The 18,910-nt window shown below is 41.6% G+C and overlaps 2 protein-coding genes across 2 annotated transcripts in view; both read left to right on the top strand.

Moving 5' to 3' along the window:
- The window catches only part of LOC117265081 (uncharacterized), a 76,448-nt gene extending 76,430 nt beyond the window's left edge, over positions 1 to 18 (top strand). Inside the window, exon 18 of the mRNA XM_078162604.1 lies at positions 13 to 18. Within this exon, the coding sequence (XP_078018730.1) occupies positions 13 to 18 (6 nt within the window). The remainder of the gene's footprint in view (positions 1 to 12) is intronic.
- Positions 19 to 183: 165 nt separating this feature from the next.
- The window catches only part of LOC117264968 (uncharacterized), a 41,429-nt gene continuing 22,702 nt past the window's right edge, over positions 184 to 18,910 (top strand). Inside the window, exons 1-5 of the mRNA XM_033639305.2 lie at positions 184 to 256; positions 590 to 734; positions 1,820 to 2,057; positions 9,133 to 9,217; positions 12,088 to 12,199. Of these exons, the coding sequence (XP_033495196.2) occupies positions 234 to 256; positions 590 to 734; positions 1,820 to 2,057; positions 9,133 to 9,217; positions 12,088 to 12,199 (603 nt within the window). The 5' untranslated portion in view covers positions 184 to 233. The remainder of the gene's footprint in view (positions 257 to 589; positions 735 to 1,819; positions 2,058 to 9,132; positions 9,218 to 12,087; positions 12,200 to 18,910) is intronic.

The raw sequence follows: 18,910 nt of genomic DNA, 5'->3' as shown, positions 1-18,910 counted from the left end.
GGTGACATTCAGTGCTGACTATTGTCAACATTCCCGCTGTATTCAAAAATAAACAGTATTCAGAGTTAGACTTAAAGTTAGTTTCAGGTTTACACTGACAAAAAAACAAAGCAACATTCCAGCACTCACATTGTTCGTGTGTGTGTGTGTGTGTGTGTATCTGCATGTGTGTGTTTCAGCGCTGCACCGAGCAGGTTGAGCGCCTTGCGGAGTGTGAAAAGGCTATTCTTCAGATGAAGTCAGAGCTGGAGAGACAGTAATAACCGAGTCTATAAAACTCTCATTCTCCTCTGCTGATCCCGGTTCCTGTCCTTGTCTCTCCTCTCGTGCCCTTCCCATCTGCCTCCGCCCCCTCCTCTCTCTCATTCTCTTAACAGTCTACTCGCCAAATGGCACACAGTGGCACACTATATGTCACATGGATAATTTAACATAATCTAGTCAAATCATTTCGTTTCCTTTAGCTTATCTGTTATCTGGTTTGATTTTTTTTTTTTTTTGTTGCAGACTTCTTTTTGGTTCTGTCACTGTGTTCAGGAGCACCACGCATTCCTCACACAGCAGTCACTCTTTGCTCTCCGTCCTCCAGAGCCCAGGAAAAAGCAGGTCTGAGGCAAAGTCTTGTTGCGTCCCGTCACACACACATGAGCGATCGCAGCCAGCTGGAACAGGAAGCGATGCATCTGAAAAAGGAAGTTACACGCTTAGAAGTCGAGCTGGCGGACACCCAAAAGGTATTAAAGTGATGCGTATCTGCTGACCTGTCCTCTAATTTAAAGACAGCCATATTATTTTGACCTTTTCCCCCTCTCCTTTTGAATTTGAAGACGCCTCAGCCACTGTCTTAAATTGTTGCCGATGCATGCGCCTCAGGCTAAGAGCTGGAGATTCAATTCAAGATCCCAAAGAAGAGTACTCAAACCACCTCCACTGGCAACCGCACACACCCACCACTCGTGCGATTGTCCCGTGATTGCCTGGCAGATACAAATTGCCTCGCCATTAATTAAAGCACCAAACGTGCCAAGGCTGGTGAAATTGACTCCAATTAAGAGCTCAATGGGACACTAAATATTCAAATTACTCAAAGTGGTGACTCTAGCCTGGCAGAGTGCCAACATTGCTGGCAGTCATAGTCACATCATTCATGTGTGTGTGTGTGTGTGTGTGTGTGTGTGTGTGTGTGTGGTCTTGTATGCGTAGGTGCAAGTGGGAACATTTGATTTTACACATTAATTTGTGCGTCCCCTGGCACATACAAGTGATAGACATGTCACGCTCACTGAGATCAAGTCTTAATATCTGTGTAAACTCAGGGACACGTGGCTACATCTTGTACAGTGCAGTATGTGATGTGTGATCATAAATCCACCCGTAACTGCTGTGAAGGACTTTCTTATAAGTTTTCAATATGCAGAGTCGACTACTGTAGGCCCCCTGAACCCTTTAACACAATTAATTTGCCTGTGTCAAACAGCAAAGACAAGATTTTAAAGTTTGCGTCTACGGCGAGCCGCCAAATGTCCACCGCCTTTGTTTCTTTTGCTGTATGACCGAGGCAAATATGTATTTATTATTTATTTTTTCTTTTAGGTTTCCGTCAAGGTTTTCCTTGGGTAAAAGCAAATGTAAGCGGGGAAGCCAAATCAAATCATAACTTGTCACTCAATACACATTTTAGGCTCCCTTTTATCCCAAGTGTGAAGTGCATCTTAGAGGCAATCTCGCAAGATACTTGATCTGAACAGGGGCCACAAAGGCCACAGGTTTGCGCGCGCGATAAACACAGTCACTTATTCACTGTTTACTTTGGCTACAGGTACATGTGGCACTTCTCAGACAGTCAGAAGAGGAGCTGAAGGAGGCCAGACGAGAGGCAGCGAGGAGAGGCGGTGAGGTGGATGCGCACAGAGGAGAGGTGCAGAGACTTCAGGAAGAGTTGCAGCAGGGGGAGGAGAAGATGAGGAGTGCCGTCAGGGAGAAGCAGAGTCTGAGCAATCACATCAGGCAGCTGAGCCAAGAGCTGGAGGAGCTACGCAACAGGCACAAAGTGACAGGTAGCAATCAGTCAGTAAATCCATCATTTCATCCATCCATCTGCCCATTTAGCCATCAACAAATAACTTAAGTCAACTACACACACGTAAACAGTGTCTATACATTCAAGTTTGTTGATTTTTAATTAACCCACATTTGACTGGTGGCGAGAACAGATTTCTCTTTCTCTTCCCTTCTCCTCTCGTGACCCGGAAATCATTCCCCCTCCGCTGTCATGGAGGATTTTCCAATCCTTCAAATACACCTAAAGGAGACAAGGAGACAAGAGGCTACTGGAGGAGCTTTATCGTACGCAGAAGTCTGTTATCAAGTAGCGTGATGTATACATGGGCGCTATATTTATTATACTCAATGTATCATGGCTTGTTCCACGTGGGATGTATAAAATGTAACAGTACTTTATATAACTTTTATTGTACTTTATTACTTTATTATAACAGTACTTAATTCACCTTTTTAATAACTGTATCGTACTTAACTTTATTTTAACACTACTTTTTTTAAACTTCATTATGACAGTACTTTATTAGGCGCCGTCCAGCTCTGTTGCTGGTCCCTCTTGTATTTGCCCATATTCTCCTTCTCCTCCTGCTCCTTCTCCTTCTGAGGAAATCTAACTGCCCATGCATGGAAATAAACCAAACTTGGCACATAGGTACAGTCCCATGCTAAAATTCATCAACAGGAACTGGGGTCCAGTAGTCCTGATGGTGGCGCTACAGCAACTGTTTAAAGTTCAAAACTTTGAAAATTCATAACAAATCACCTGCATGGCCTACAGCTTTGCAATTTTCACTGACTTGTAGGCTCAAATGTGAAGACGCTTTTGTAAAATCCAACCTAGTGCAAATAATGAAGTCCGTCGCTCCATTATCAAAAACTGTAAAATTAATTAAACCTATTTCCTGCCACATTTGTTGCTCAGTTCACACCAAACTTGCTACACAGTGCCTTAAGACTGTCCTACACAAAAGTATCACATAGATTTTCAAAACAGTGCTTTGTATCATTAGTGTGATGTCACTTCTAAGTTCTACACTGGTGAGGTAGCTCAACGTGATAACAGCTTGCCATTGGTGCCCAAAGGCCGTGAGTTCAAGTCCCGGGTGGTGCAGATAAAACATGCTTTTGCCTCCTCGGACGTTGTGCTGTGTGGGTTATGAACACATGATTTCAAAGATATATTTAGCCCAGAAAGTTCTACTTATGGATCCTCGTGGGTTTTTTAATTGTCTTCCTCCCCTTCTTCTTTCCTTTTTATCTTCCTCCTCCCTGTCCCTTCCTCCACTGCTCTATATATGTGTTTAGCTCAGCCATTGGGCTTTAACAAGTTTGTTTATCCATAGGGGTTTTCCCAGCACAGACAGCTTAACTGGATCACAGTCAGCCATTGTTCCTCTTCTTGCTCTTCAAAAACGGCCGGCCCCGACCCATTACTGCGCAGCTGCTATAATTTAATTTCATTTTCATTGCAGTTTATTTAACGTCATTGTAACAGTATTTTAATATTATTATTACTGTCCTTTATTTAACTCTATTATAACAGTATTTTTTTTTACTTTATTGTAACAATAGTCTTTTAAGTAGATTAGCATTTTAGTAGCCTACAGTAGTTTAGAAGTTTCAAAAGACTAAGATAAACACCATGTGTTGTGATGTAGCCTAAAAATATTGTGATAGGCCGCATCACCCAGCCCTGGTGTGAAGTATAAATGCAGCACCTCCACATGCGGCACAATAACTGATGTCACTTAAGACTGGAACCAAGGATTTCTCATTTGGCAGCTTTAGCTCCTCCATTCTTGCGTCTCCTCTTTGCATCTCTGTCTCACATCCTCGCTGGAAGGAGTTGAGACGGGACGAGGAGACACAAGTGAGGGAAGCGAGGAGACACGTTAGCATAATGAAAAGCACCCACACTGTGCGCTGCCTTTTGTTTTGAACCGGCCACACTGCTGTTAGCTCCATCAGTTAGCTAAAATTAGTCAGCAGTGGTGATTCAGTTGCTAGCCACACACACATATACACACACTGTAGATAGAGGTTTGATTCAATGGCACAGTGCTTTAGTGGTATGGTAATGATCTGGTTTATGTGTGTGTTCTTGTGTGTGTGTGTGTGTGTGTGTGTGTGTGTGTGTGTGTGTGTGTGTGTGTGCGCACGTGCCCGACGGTGGCCTTTGTAGTAGTGTGTCAGTGCAGGAATGGTGACGGCTCGGTCTCACTGGGCACAGAAATGTCTCATTAAGAATTAACGTACACATCTATGGTCACGCCAGGCAAACACCTCACATACACACGCTACACAGCCATCTCTCCCAACTCCCACTGCTTTAATTAGCACACACACACTCGCTCTCCGAGGTACAAATACACACACACGCACACACACAGACACACACACACACATTCACCTATTGTCCGCAGAGAGATGAATCTGAGGTCTTTCTCTGTGGCAGACAGTGGCTGGCTTACTCGGCGAACACTGCTCATTAACAAGATAGAGACAGAAGGACAACGCTGTGTAGCTTGGCCTTTGTCTGTGATCAAAACGCATTCCCTCAACTCCACGCTCCACACAAAAACCACATATTATTCAGCTTTTACCTTCAGCAAATACAATCCAGCGACGTAGAGCCTATTGTAATGACTTAAGAAGAATAAAGATGCATTATTATAACAAAGGGGGCATTGTTTACCTGGATATAGCAGTAGCCTGAATAGACTGGGTGAGGAGTCAGCTTGAGAAATTACTGTTGTGAACAAAAGGCCTTTTTTATTAACATGAAGTCCTTGTCGAGGTTCTGTCTGTATTATGAAAACATCGCCTTGAGTGGAGATGATTCTTTTTGTTGCTTGATAACAGTAGATCTGGTCTAGGATGGAGTGGATTGAGAAAATGAACAGGTTCGAATGCACATTGTTAGAACAGTATGGACAAACACAAGGAGGTAAACAGTAAAATAATATGGAAAAAAACTGCAAACTTCCATTGAAATCACATATTTACTTCATTTCATGACTTTATATTCTGTTATAATACACATCCAGTCATACACCCGTCGTCTTCTGGCAGTTTATAAAATTACAGAGTATAATTTTTACTGCTGATGGTTAAATTATTATGGAATTGACATTTTTTACGAGCATTTTTTACTTGTGAAGTTGTTTGGGTGCTGCGTGATGGCTAACATGTTACACGAATCCCACAGTTAACTGGGCGTGCACACAGTTGGGATGTGATGGATATTATATTTAAAGGTCTCTGTGGCCAGATAGAGGGAATGTCAAAGGAGCAAAGAAACAGAGGATAGGAGGACGAGTTGGGAACTAGGGAAGTGTCATGTGGATGAGATTGAAGCGGCCGAAGGCAGCTGGATTCAATCAGACTGTGGCAGGAGAGACGGGAAAGAAGAGAGTGATTAAAAAGGAGAGGGGGAGAAAAAAAAAGTCCTTAAACTTGGCATGTGACTGTATGTGTCAAATTTACTGTCACTCTTTGACGGCATGAATTTTCGGTATGATTCTCAGTTCAATAGATTTTCTGTTTCTTGCAAAATAGTGAGTCCAGAGAGTAAATCACAAAAGGACTTAATGAACGACACATGGTGCTAAGAGACACCCAGCATGTGCACAGAACATATATTAATGCATGGCATGATTTTTGAAACTCTGAGACATTTAGTCAGACAACAAATAGAGAGTCACAGAGACTGGTGTGTGGTATCCTCTATAAAAGGCAGGTTAATTGTTTTTGTTTTTTCGTCGCACCTACCTGTGAAATTCACACAGGGATGCATGTGTGAGATATTCAAATACGGCTGATAGTGTCATCTTACATCTTAAGTAAGTCGTGTTGTAAGGCTGGCCTTAATGTGAAATAAATGTGATGCTGTGTGACAACAAATGAAATAACAGCATAAACAAAAACACAATATCCATATTTCCACACTTCCACAAAAACAGAAATGTGATATTACCACCCCTCTGCGCTGCTGATGTGCATCTGCCTAAAGATGATGAAATCATTATTGCGTGCATGTGTGTGTGCGCAATGCGTGCATGTGCGTGTGTGTGTGTGTGCTGCTATCCAATCTGGATCCCTGGACGCACACGTGCACAGGCCTCTCTCCTCCAATTCACCTCTATTACTAGCTATAATCCCATTTCACACTCTATCGATCCCCAAAACTGTTGTTCACCGGAACCAGCAGCAAACACTGGCATTTCTCCCCATCATTTCACCACCATTGTTCTTTATTACACAAAGAAGCCCCCCTTTGTCTCAGAGCAAACTCAGCCCCACTGAAATATGAATTATAAATGTATGGCTAATAAAAGAGAAGGGGGGAAATGGGAGAGAGAGAGAAGGGGAGAGAGATAGCGATAGAGAGAAGTGGTTGGTAGAAACATCAGAGAAAATGACTCCTTTACAAGAGTCTATTGATCAGTTTCTATCAAAGGGGGATGTCAGACATGAGATTACCTGGCAGTTTGAGCATTAGGTGCCGTGTGTTATAGCCCCGGGCCCTTGTACCGCTGCCAGAGGATTGTAAATAAAGCGGAGAGGAGAGAGCAAGAGGGGAGTGTGTTGGGGTGTATGTGTGTGTGAGTTTTTAGATTCTCCATGTGTGTGTGTGCTACTCTTTGTCTTTGTGAGCGTTCACCATTGTGTGCATACGATTTTTTTTTTCTTCTTGTGGTGTATTTGTGTGCATGACGGTGTGCGGCTGTGCGCCTGCACCTTTTGGCTTATACCCAAAAGCAGTGTTGCAAGCCCATGAAACTTCAGAAAGAGAGAGAGAGTGTCTTGGGAGGCTTTGGGATGTCTCTCGGGAGCACCTTAGCCCGCTACGAATCCCCCAACAAAGCCAAAGGAAGCCCCTATGAAGCCTTATGAAGCTTTTATGAGGGCCAGGCAGGGCCCAGCCTAGCCCCAACCACTGATTCAGGGTTAGCCGGGTTTTCGTCCCTCTCATGTTAAAGGTTAGCTGTGAGAGCGGGGTAATCTGATCGCAGATCTGTGATTATAAGATGATGCTGCATGATGGGCTTTGAAGCTCGTATGAAGGCATTGAAAGGTAGAGATCGAGAGGGAGTTAGATTATAAACTAATGTCATACCTTAAGTTGTGTTACCAGTGTAAAAGGTCAAGAAAGGGAGAGACCCAAGATCTTTGATTGTGGACTAATGTCATAACTTAACTCATGAAGACAGTTGTAAAAGACACCAGGCCCTAGAATATGGACACTGATCTACCTGAAGCTATTAGGACGAATCGAGTGTTGAGAGATCGTCAATCTGCTGCAGATCCTCATTTAATGTGGAAAAAGTTGGCAGTATTTAGTCATCAGACTGAGTTAAATATACCACACAGCTTATCTATTTGTCTAAAGTGAACTGGTGCATACCTGCTTCCTACTTCTCTACATTTTAAGATATAGAAAAGGATTTTCACTTAATTTTTCCTGTGTGTTTCAGCTGTGTGTGTACCTTGTGTGTGTGTGTTTGGGTGCAAATAGTTTGTGTAAATGGTCAGTCTCTGCAGCTAATTGCTCTCTCTGTGGCCTCCCCTGGTGGACGGTGTCACCGAGGTCACCTCAAAACTAATGCCTTGAATGCGAATTTGATCCCCATCTCAAGTTTTCACATCTCTGCTTTTATTGATTATTGAGATTCATAGCAAACTTTCACCTTGAGACTCAGTGAAATAGCCAAGGTAGGGCGCACGCGCACACACACACACACACACACACACGGAAATAAAAGTGTTTGTGCATCGTTAAATATTTAGCAATTCCAGTTGCCGCTTCAATTTTCCTAGGGCTTCAGTTTAAACAGTTTGGATGCTGCGAAAAACCATAAATTAATCATAGTTTTATTAAATGTAGATTTTCTTTTCTCTGTTTGCTCCTCTCTGGTATTGGTTTTAGCCCCCCCTCCGCTCCCTCCACTCCCCATTCAGTCTGTCCCACCACTACCATCACAGAGTGGTGCGTGGCCTTAAAAGCATTACAGCAATACACTAAACATTTCTCTGTTTCTATTTCACACACTAAAATACACATGCACACCCACAAAGTCAAGGTCCGTCTTGTAAATATTCAACACACACACATACTCAGGAACGCATACACCTCTACATATTCAGCGCACACACCTTCTCAATATTCACTAGCCTTGGCCACCGATGGCTGACAGTTTATGTTATATTCAATGAATACTGAATTTAGTGAAAAGGTTTTAAGAGCTACGAAGAAACATTGACTCACAAAACAGCACACAGAACAAAAAAAGGAGAGAAGGGGGGGGCAAATCCTAAATTTTAAATTCAAACTGAAAAGAGCCTGCAAAAGCAAAACCTAACCAAGGAACCTGACTAGTGGTTTATTATGCATCTGCTCAGTGTGCTAAACTACTAAGTGTAGGACAATGGGGTTTTATTGCATGTAGACGGAGGAGACGGCTGAAAAGGGAATGTGATTGAAGGGATGCGGTCAGGAGTGTGAGCTCAAGTGGCCTGCTCAAGGTAAAGAGTGCCATCTATTGACAGAGTCGGGGAGCGCTCCTTTTGTCTCCCAACAAAAGGGCTGTTGCCTTGTCTGAGTGCGAGCAGTGCCACACTTTCACTTCTGCCTTCTCTGCTTCTGAAAGGCATTCAGCGCCTCTTCTGTGGCGGAGTTCGTTTTGCTTTGAAGGTGGCTCGCAGTTCATATTTTCCCCCCACTCGTGCTGAACTTGACGAGAATCAGTAATCACTCCTCGCGTATGCATGTTTTGTAAATCAATCTGTTAACCTTGGTGTGCCAGAGCATGTGAAGTGCCATGTATATCTGTGCTCATGTGACTTATTTCTTTCTTTAAATACGCTGAAAACAAAATTAACCCTGCCTCTAAGAGCTGTCTGTCATATAATATCTCAATTGGAAAATGTCCTTTTTTTCCCTGTCATATGGCCATTTGAATTAGACCCACTCTCTAATGAATCCAAGCCAGCAGATTCTGAAGTGAACTGTTGCTCTTTATCTCACACTTTTCTCCCTCTGCCTGTCCTCTCTCTCTCTCTCCTGCTCAGTGGAGGAGTTGGCAGCCCGTGCAGAGGAGGCGAGGCGGATGGAGGGGTGCCTGAATGAGGGAAAGCTAGCAGAGGGGAAAATAAGGTAAGAAGGGAAAGAGGGAGAGAGGGAGAGGAGCTTCCTCTCTTATCCCATTTCCCATCGTCCCCTGTGTAAGCTCGGTAATCAAAAACATTTAGCTTTTTTTACGTGCGGCGTACAGTAGGCTGTTTAGACGAACATGTGTTGAACAGAGCAGCCCTAAGCTCCAAATACATATTGTTTAAGAGTCTACGAAGCAAAATGCCTAACTTTTTCGGTCTATCATTCATGAAATGATTGTGTCTTAACATTTGGACACCCCAAGTGAAAATCCCAGATCCGTTTATATCTGTAATCTTAACAGAAATATCAAAATGTGTATTGATGGGACACGGTTGGCGAGCAGATGTTAGGTCGTGGAGTTCAGAGTTCAGAGGCGAGACCCCTGGTTGACCCCGGTGTGTCACCAGAGCTGCGGTGATGACATCAGCAAGCATGTATCACCCAGTAGAGTGTGTGTTTGTGTGCGTCTGTTTGTGCGCACATAGTTGTGGGCTGTGGCTTTGGCTTCGACATGACCTCACTGCAACAGTCTCCGTCTTAGGGAGTTTCTCGGTTAAGCCGAGCCATGGAACATTTTCATCGTCAACCGACAATTTTCAACCCCGGCGTGGAGGCTTTATAGGTTACATTCTGAATTATTGCATTTTATTACATTTAAACCAATTTTAGGTAGTGACTGGTAAAACAATCGCTGCGTCTGCATATTATATCCATTTGCAGAATCATGCTGTTTACTGTTAACCCAGTATTATCTAATAACTGCAAAGACATGAAAGGTTTTTAAGCAACAACACCGTACTAATGGCTTCCATCTGTGCTGTGGGAAATCCCCTCCTTTCTCCGCAGGATGCCTCCTCTCCTTCTCTCCTTTCTCTCTCCCACTCTGTTCATCCTATCATGTGTTCTCTCCATGGACCAATCTATCAGGCATTTTCTTTCCTTTTTGTTTTGGCCGTTCTGCTTCTGCTTCAGCTTTTACTACCACTGAGTTAATCTATCAGTACCAGCGTTTAGTTCAGTGCTCAAACATTTAGTCAGTGAATCTGTGTTGAACCAAAATCTTTTAATAATCATTTGAAAAGATAATTGATTAAAATTGACAAACTTTGACCTCACAACTGCTGAGATCGACTTTCTCATATCATCACAAGATTTTTTATTAAAACAAAAACTTTAGCTTTTTGGGGGTGTAGTCATGGCTGAGGGGTTGAACATAAGTTTGACTATAAAACTGCAATATCCTCAGTTTGATCTCAGTTCCTGAACGCCTCATTTTCTGTCAGCTTTCTACTGTCCACCAGTGTTGTCGGGATATTCGAAGTTCTAAATTTGATACAACACCTTGAAAAATATAGATATTCAATACCATTTTGCATACCTTGAGGAAAAATTGACATTGAGGGCATGCAGTTTGATTTTTTTTATTAAAAGATACATGTAACAAGGGTATATAATATGACAGCAACAACTTTTCTTTTCTTGGTTAGCAGCAGGGAACAGCACAATGACTGCAGTAAACATTGACAGTAAGAGAGATATCAAGAAAGCACAGCTGACCCTGGTGTGTCGACACTGCAGAAAATGAGTATTGAAAGTGTTTCAAATATTCAAAAATGATATGTAAAGATAAATTGACATTTTTGACAACAATACAGTTCAATGTCTAGAATTTTTTTTTTTTTTTTTTTTGAAAAGCCACAAAAATATCAAAATATTTGGGCTGAAATGGTTTGTAGAATCATCACAACAATTTTGATTAATTATTTAAGTATTTTTTTTCAATGGAAAAATTCCATAAAATCTGCCATCCGAGCTCCTCAGATGTGATTTGGTGGTTTTCTTCATCCTGTTTTGTGATTAATTTTGTGATTAATTAATAAACCGAGAAAACAGGCAGGTTAATTGACAATAAAAACAAATGATAGTTGCAGCCTTGAGAAAAAGGAGAATCTAGTAACTTGTAATAGGTCATTGTTTTTGACAGTTAATAGACTAAATGATTAACTGCAAAAATAACACATGATGTATACAGGGAGAGGGCTAGATATTAAACTCTGCATTAATTTTTTTTGGTAGTTTTTAGCTGTGACAATTTAACACAAATGCCAATAACAGCTAATAGTCAGATGCTGACTTTGTGTTCTCTCCCTGCGTAGTCATTCTTGTTTTAACTGTAAAATCTATAATATACTAACTTCAGTTCACTCTCCCAAAACTTTTGCTTTACAAAGCCCAAGTATTTTTTACTATTCATAAACTTGTAATTCTCTGTTTTTATATTTGCTTTAAGAGGTGTGGGTCAAGAGTGGGGGTGGTTTGTTTTGGGGTGTGTGTGTGTGTGTGTGTGTGTGCGCGCGGAGAAGGTTGGTGGGGGTGTCGAGGCTCACCGAGCGGCCGAAGCGAGGCTGTGGAGGGAGGTTTGTGGAAATGGTAATCATTTGTCGTATTGATCTCGCTGTAGCCAGGGCAGCTGGCACACACAAACTCGCTCGCACACGTGTACACACACACTCGCAGACACTAACTGACTCACATACACACAGACGCACAGTTGCGTGGCAGGAATAGACCCCTTCATATTGATCCCCTTCACATTCCCTTAGCTCGGCTGCCACACACACTCACAAACACACACACACACTTGCACTTTCTGGGCCTGCGTTAAACACTCCCACTGATCTGGATTTTCAAGAAACCTGATATTGGGATGAAATATATTTGGATTGGTCATAGTTATATCAATTAAAAATATTTCCATGAGTTTTAAAAAATGCATCTGAGATATTGTGGTGATTTAAGTAATTTTCATTAATTAACTTTATTGTAGTTAAGTGATAAGTTTGATTGTGTGTTTGTGTGTGTGTGTGTAGGTCAATGGCTGCGAGGCTGGAGACAGAGGTGGCAGAGCTCAGGAGGAATCTTCAGCAGGCTGTCGATCACAAACTCAAGGCAGAGCGAGAGAAACGGGATGCACAGGACCAGGTAAATAAATACACACCAGACCTGAGTGACATAGCCTCGGCAAATAATTCAGAGTGTTTGTTTAAATTGGCTCGGAGCACAGCGCAGGTGAGGTGTTTGTCATCGGAACCACTGAGATACAGTCTGTACTCACAAAAGCTGTACCAAATTTATCATTTATATGTAATCATCTAATCCTCATGCCAGGTATTGATTTTCTATTGGTGACCCTTACCTTTTAACTCTTCGAGAAATATGTGAACCAGGTGGACTTTACTACATAAACACGAATACTTACACACATGCTAGGGTTTCTACTCTTCTCCTTGCCCTCCAAGGTCTTCCTCACCTCTCCTTCCCTCCTCTTCTCTCTCCCCACACCCCTCCCTTACCTTTTTGATGATTAGTGGCATATATCCGGTGCTAGAGCCCGGATTATCTTGTCCAAGAGAAGGAGGGGTGTATGCGGGACCTAAACCTGGCAAGGTGATTTAGAGCGTTAATTCCTGGGTGTAATATTCCCTGATATTCCCTAATGTTCTGGCTAGGAGTGGAGGAGGAGGTGGGGGCTGTCTCAGGGGAGAGCGGTTGTCAGAGCTGAGCCGCCGCCGTACAAAGGCAGAATGGATAATTAAGGGTAAAGCCAGGACGGGGGAACTGATGTTCATTTAGATTCGACAAACTTTGAATTCAGTCTTAAGCTTCTGTGCACAGTGGTGCTCTCTCAGATCTTGATTTTTGCATTTTGTTTAAACTCTTCTTGAAGTTACTCATTTTCTTTCATTCTTTGCCTCCGTTTCTTTATTTTTCTCTCGTTCTGTCTCCGTTTCTCTTTCATTTGTGTTTCCCTGTCGTCTTCCTCTCTCCGTTTCTTTCTCTTTCACTCGCTCTTCCTCACCTCACTCTTTTTTTTTTTTTTTTTCGCTCTGTCCTTGTGAATAATGCAGCCCGCATAGCATGGCTCTCCTTTTTTTCTCTTAACATTAGTGCACCAGGGTCTGACAATAGCGATTGCCCAGGGCCAGTAAGACACTGACTTAGGCCAGTTGATTGGTCAGTCAGTAGCCAAGCCAGTGCTCGCCAAGAGTTCTTCATCTATTTCTCAGCTGTTGAAAATCCTTTCATCTCTGCCTCCGCTGTGCAACTGGCCCTCTTTTCTCTGTTGTACAATCTCTGATCAAACATATTGCAGGACATGTCAGAGTTAGTCACAGGTCTGTCAAGTGAGAGTCGTGCATGAACAAGAAACAGCAATGGCTACTAGTGTATGAATTATCATATGTTCCTTTTGTATTAGAAGTAGGGCTGCAGAATTAATCAAATATTTATCTTGATTGTGATTTTGGCTGCCCACAATCAAATGAATATGATCGACTGCGATTTTAATGTTTGAAATGTGTGCTCTGCTCGTAAAAAAACTCCGCTGCGTATCAAATCAAGCGCTTCCTAAACTAAAACCCATGGCAGCTGTCATGTCACTGTGTGCACACCCTGCAAAAGCAGCCTGTGAAAAACTTGCCTGAATGTTGCAGCTGCAGTCCACAGTAAAAGAGTGATATACAACAGAGAGCAGACCGGCAAAACGCAAATCAAATGTCTGCACTTGGAAGTATTTTGGATTTTGAATGCATGAGACTTGTGTCCGTGCTGCAAAGCATCACAACAGATTTGTTCAAGCACCTAAAAGAACACCACAATCTGCAGTACAATGAATGCATGAAGGCCAAGAAGAAGAACATCGCTAACATTACTTCACTGAATCCCTGTTCTTGTCCAGCGTTAACTCAGACATCCAGCAAGCTGTACAGCACGTCTACATTTCCATCAAGCTGACAAAGACGGACTGAAATAACCAATGCAGTCACGTTCCATTTTGCCAAATATATATATATATATATATATATATATATATATAATATTTTATTATATTTTGATTCTTGGAGAGGCACTGAATTCAGGTGGAAAAGAACCTTATTTCAAGTCTTATTTTGATGCAGACGTTTACATGGGCAGAATTGTAGCACAAGTGGGATGTAAAAGCAGTGCTCTTTATTTAAATGTGAAAGTGCAATAAAAATATTTCGCCCCTAAAATCATGAATAATCATGATAAATTATTCTGATCTCTATTTTGATCAAAATAAAATGGCATAAACGTTCTGCCCTAATTAGAAGTAACAGTTTCCTTGGGCTGAAATATCTTTGGTTAAACTGTTGACATGGTTGCAAACAGTCAAAATATTCTTGAGCATATTTGTTTTTGATATGGAAAACATGTCTTACAAATATAATCAACTTGATGTACAATGCAATGAAGTCTGTCTCACTGTTAGCCGCTGCATCAGTTAAAATTGTTCAGACAAGACAAGAACTTTAATAACCCATTTACATATTAGCTTTAATTACAACTTGCTTTGAATAATTAAATTGGAGAACACATTTTTTTTAATGAAACAATTATGTAATCATACCATTGCAGTAGTATATTAAAATATCACCCAGTCCTTCACTAAATGAATGAATTGTGATACTTGAGCCATTTTTCCTGTTTGATGGCAAGTTTTCTTGTCCTCAAAGAAAGTGTTTCATATTTTGGTAAACAAGCTTATTTCCTTTCTTGCCAAGAGTTAAGTGAGATACCAGTCTCATGCTGTATGCACTCAGTGTCAGATTAGCTACATTTAGCATAACAACTATAACTGCTAGTCTGGTTCTGTCTTAGTTTTCTGGGGGTTGTGTGAGATTATATCTTGACTGGGCGCAGTGATTCCCTACAGTTTTTTTGTCCTGTTACCTGTAGACAGGCTAGCTGTTTCCGCCTGCTGCCAGCTAAGCTAACTGGCTGTCTAATATTACCAGTCAGTTATAATATAACATGGAAGTTGTATCAATCTTCTCATCTCACTTTTGGCAAAAATTTAACAAGAATATTTGCCATACTGTCCAACTATCCCTGTTAGGCACTGACACCACAAATAGATGCTGCACCTGTAACAACAGCCAGCAGCGTGTAGTCACTATGATCATGAAGCAGACAGGCAAGGGCTCTGCTAGCAATGACAGTCTTCCTAATATTAGTGTTTTTAAAAATCGCAATACAGTGAATTGTAACCTTTGTATCGTGATGCGTATCGTACCACCAGATTTTTGCATCTTTTAAAAGCTGATTAAATCATCATATTTATGTCTTTAAATAATTCACAAATCTTAAACTTTTGTTTATTTTTTTCCTGCATGTGTAGTAAGCTGTTTGGGAGTGTGTGTACTCATCTGTATGTCTCTGTGTAAGTGTATTCTCTGGCTGACTCCTACGCTCATACATAATCCCTTACGCACATTTCCCCTTTGCATTCATGCTGTCTTCCATCATTTCAACAACAGATGAGCTTTTCAATGAATTTGACTCCAAACAGTGTTTAAACACCAGTGTGATGGCCGTTCTGACTATGACTCCTTCATTAGGTCCCAATCTCTGTTATTGACCAGCAGAAGATGAATTATCCGCTGGTGAAAAAAATCAAAGGGTTTGAAATGGTAAATGGTACACTACAGTGGCCTATAGAGGAAATCTATATTACAAATTGCCTCGGTGCACAGTAGCTGAACCTCAGATAGCTCTGTCTTTCTCCGTGTGTATGTCTTTGTACTGTATGCACAGTTGGTGTATGTGTGTGTGTTGGTGGTGTTTGTTACATGCAAAGTCTTGTTTGTGTTCTCCGGGTCTGTTTAGTGTTTCTTTTCTGATATGAAGAAAGGGATGTGCATGTTATCTGCCAGTCAGTTTTGAGCTTGAATGTATGCTGCTCAGCATGCACAGACACACACATACATGCACACACACTTCACTCGATCCTGCCCCTCTGCATGAGTCCAGTTCAAATACGAATCGGGGTAAACATGAGGCGTGTTTATGTGACTGATCAGATCATCCCCCCCCTCTCCTTTTCCCTCCTCACTCTCTCTCTCTCTCTCTCTCTCTCTCTCTCTCTCTCTCTCTCTCTCTCTCTCTGCCACACACACTCGCTCTCTCTCTCTCTCTCTCTCTCACACACACACACACACACACACACACAATCACAGTCATTAGTGTGTTTACCTCAGCCCCTTTTAGCATGGAGTAAAGGATTTTAAACAGCTTTAATGAGAATTTGCAGAGAAGTTTTCAGATAGGAAAAAGTTCACGAGCATGTTTTCATTCCCGTAAACTTTTTACAACTATTGATGTCATCCTATAGAAATACAATTAGACAGTAGCTTTTAATCATTCTTGGTTGGTGGGGTGCCTTCCTAGTGATTACAGAGACGAGCCTGGTTGCTGCTTACAGCCGAGTCCAGATGCACACTGCCGCGTAGTCACATTTTTCAGGAGGTGTGTAGTGCGTCCCTGCAGCTCTGTGTGAGCCCTGTATCCGTCCCTGGTGCTCCGTTCAAGCTTTTTTGCAAAAGTATGAATTATGATTCAGGGGATACTTTGCCAATTTTCAACCAGCTTTGTACCATAACAATGTAGCAACTATTTGTAAATGAACTCTAAACTTCCCTCCAACTTATCATCGCCCAGATCTGCTCATCTCTCAGCTCCAATCCGCTGTGTCATCCGGCGGATTTTTGCTGGCTCTAGGGCTGTAGCTCGAACAACAGATTGTACATTCACATTTTACCTGTCACTCCCTGTCAAAGAGTATAGAAGCAAATTGACAGAGAGACCTGCTTTCCCACCCTGACAAACTCAGACCAGACTCAGATCAAACTGTGAAACTAAGGAGATTGTGAACAGGAAGTGCGCGCCATACCATTTCCTGTATTTTGAAAACAAAGGTTGGGGTGAAAAAACTGAGATCAAACAGTAAAATTAGGCACTGCTGATTAAATATTAACCACGATTATGTTACTACGTTGCCTATTTCTTGTCTAAAATGTTTTTCATAAACATTTTTTTTAGCGCTGTGGTTCCCAACTGGTGGGTCGTGGTTCAGAAGTGGGTCGTGGGTCCATTCTGATTGGACCACAAGCGACTTGTGAACGTGTCAAGTTTGTAAAAAACACACTTTATTTTGAAGTGTAGTGAATTTCCCGCACAAATCTTTTATTTTGAAGTAACATTTCCTGCTAGCTCAACAGTTAGCCAAACACAAGTATGATGCTGAATATATTAAACTGTGTGGACCTTGAACTAATGACCTGAGAAATGTGGACCCCGTGGCTGCACCACTTGGGATCCACTGTTTTAGTGTACTGTTTAGCTGTAACACGAGATCATTTGTTACCAGCTAGCCGGCATATTGTTTCCTGTGGAAAACATGGCCAAGCTCACATCATGTCACTGGCAGGAATGTTTATTGGTTCTGTGCGGCACAATGCATTCTGGTAGTTGTAGGTTTTCTAAGCAAAAGCAAATCCACAGTCCCGTTTCCTCTGTTTTCTCTCGTAACATCTCTCGCAACACCAAGGTGAAAACACCACCTTTCCAGTTGTGAAATGCTTCTTTAAATATCTGTGAGCAAGACAAAGAGCTCCGATATACTGTGTAGTTCTAAACCTCGCTGTTATCTAATAATTTTTGATACAGACACCTGTAAGTGTCTGTGTTTGTCTTTGTGAAATGTGGCTGTGTGGGTGAACTTTGCAAACATGGGTAGTATTTTCATTTTGGTGATGCCGGAGAGAGTTGGTCTCTGGAACGGTCTTATCTGTTCATTGATCTTACTCATTATACCTGATAGAGGCCTCAAGCCTGGCCTAATTAGCTTAAAATGACTCGCGCCAGATCATAGTTTTCACACACACACACACACACGCAAGTCTGATGATGGAGAAATACGGACAGACAAATGAAGCTCATTTGTTTAGCTGATGAATAAAGAGAAGTGGTCCAATTGTCTGACTGTTTAACCATGGAATGGCCTTCGTGTTTGTTCAATGTGTGTGCACATGCGTGTCCTTGTGTCCCATCACCCTCAAACACAGCTCATTAGGCTACCGTAATTCATCTGAGGGATATGACAGACACCAACTGCTATTTGTCTCTTGGTGTCTCCATAACTTTCTGTGTCCCTCTTGGTTGTCAAGCCACTTTTCTATACCAAAGAAGGCCATATGTCTTTGTTTCTGTATGTAAAGCATGGTGATTTGGAATAGGCACATAGGTATTTAAAGGTTATTTCATTCTTGTTTTCAGGTCATGTTTAGTTTAGCTTTATAGATACAGTGTTTAAAAAATGTTGGATTACTAAACCTTTTGTTCTCCATGTGCTCAAAATGTCTATTTACTTTGTTAGATTTAGCAAAAACCAAGGCCAGTTCATATGTTAGTCAAAGTTCAGATGCCTCGCTTTTATACGCCTGTGTGTTTGTGACCTTGGTCAAGGGAGCTTGGTAAAAACCAGGGGAAATTAGTCTTTACAAATCGCAGCTACCACTCATCTAACAGCTTTTAATTTTTTAAAAGTAAGTAAGAATGCTATTATTGTAATTACTCAAGGCTAACCACTAATCATCTCACCTCAGCAGCGAGTTTTACTCTGTTAAAATCCTCTTCATAGATTCCAGAAGAGCTGTGTAATATCACCCTATTCAAAGTCATTCTTAGCTGTAAACCCAAAGAATATAGACTTGTCAATTTAAATTGATATGATTAAAAATGTCACAGTGGAAACCTATGAAAGTATGTTTCTTTTTAATTTAACAATTTTCCACAGCAGTGTATTGTCAGGGAGACTGGGGTTGGTTGGCA

This window comes from Epinephelus lanceolatus, chromosome 20 (assembly GCF_041903045.1).
Source record: "Epinephelus lanceolatus isolate andai-2023 chromosome 20, ASM4190304v1, whole genome shotgun sequence".
Taxonomy (NCBI): Eukaryota; Metazoa; Chordata; class Actinopteri; order Perciformes; family Serranidae; genus Epinephelus; species Epinephelus lanceolatus.
The sequence above is the reverse complement of the archived record's forward strand: the minus strand, read 5'-3'. Positions and strand labels throughout refer to the sequence as shown.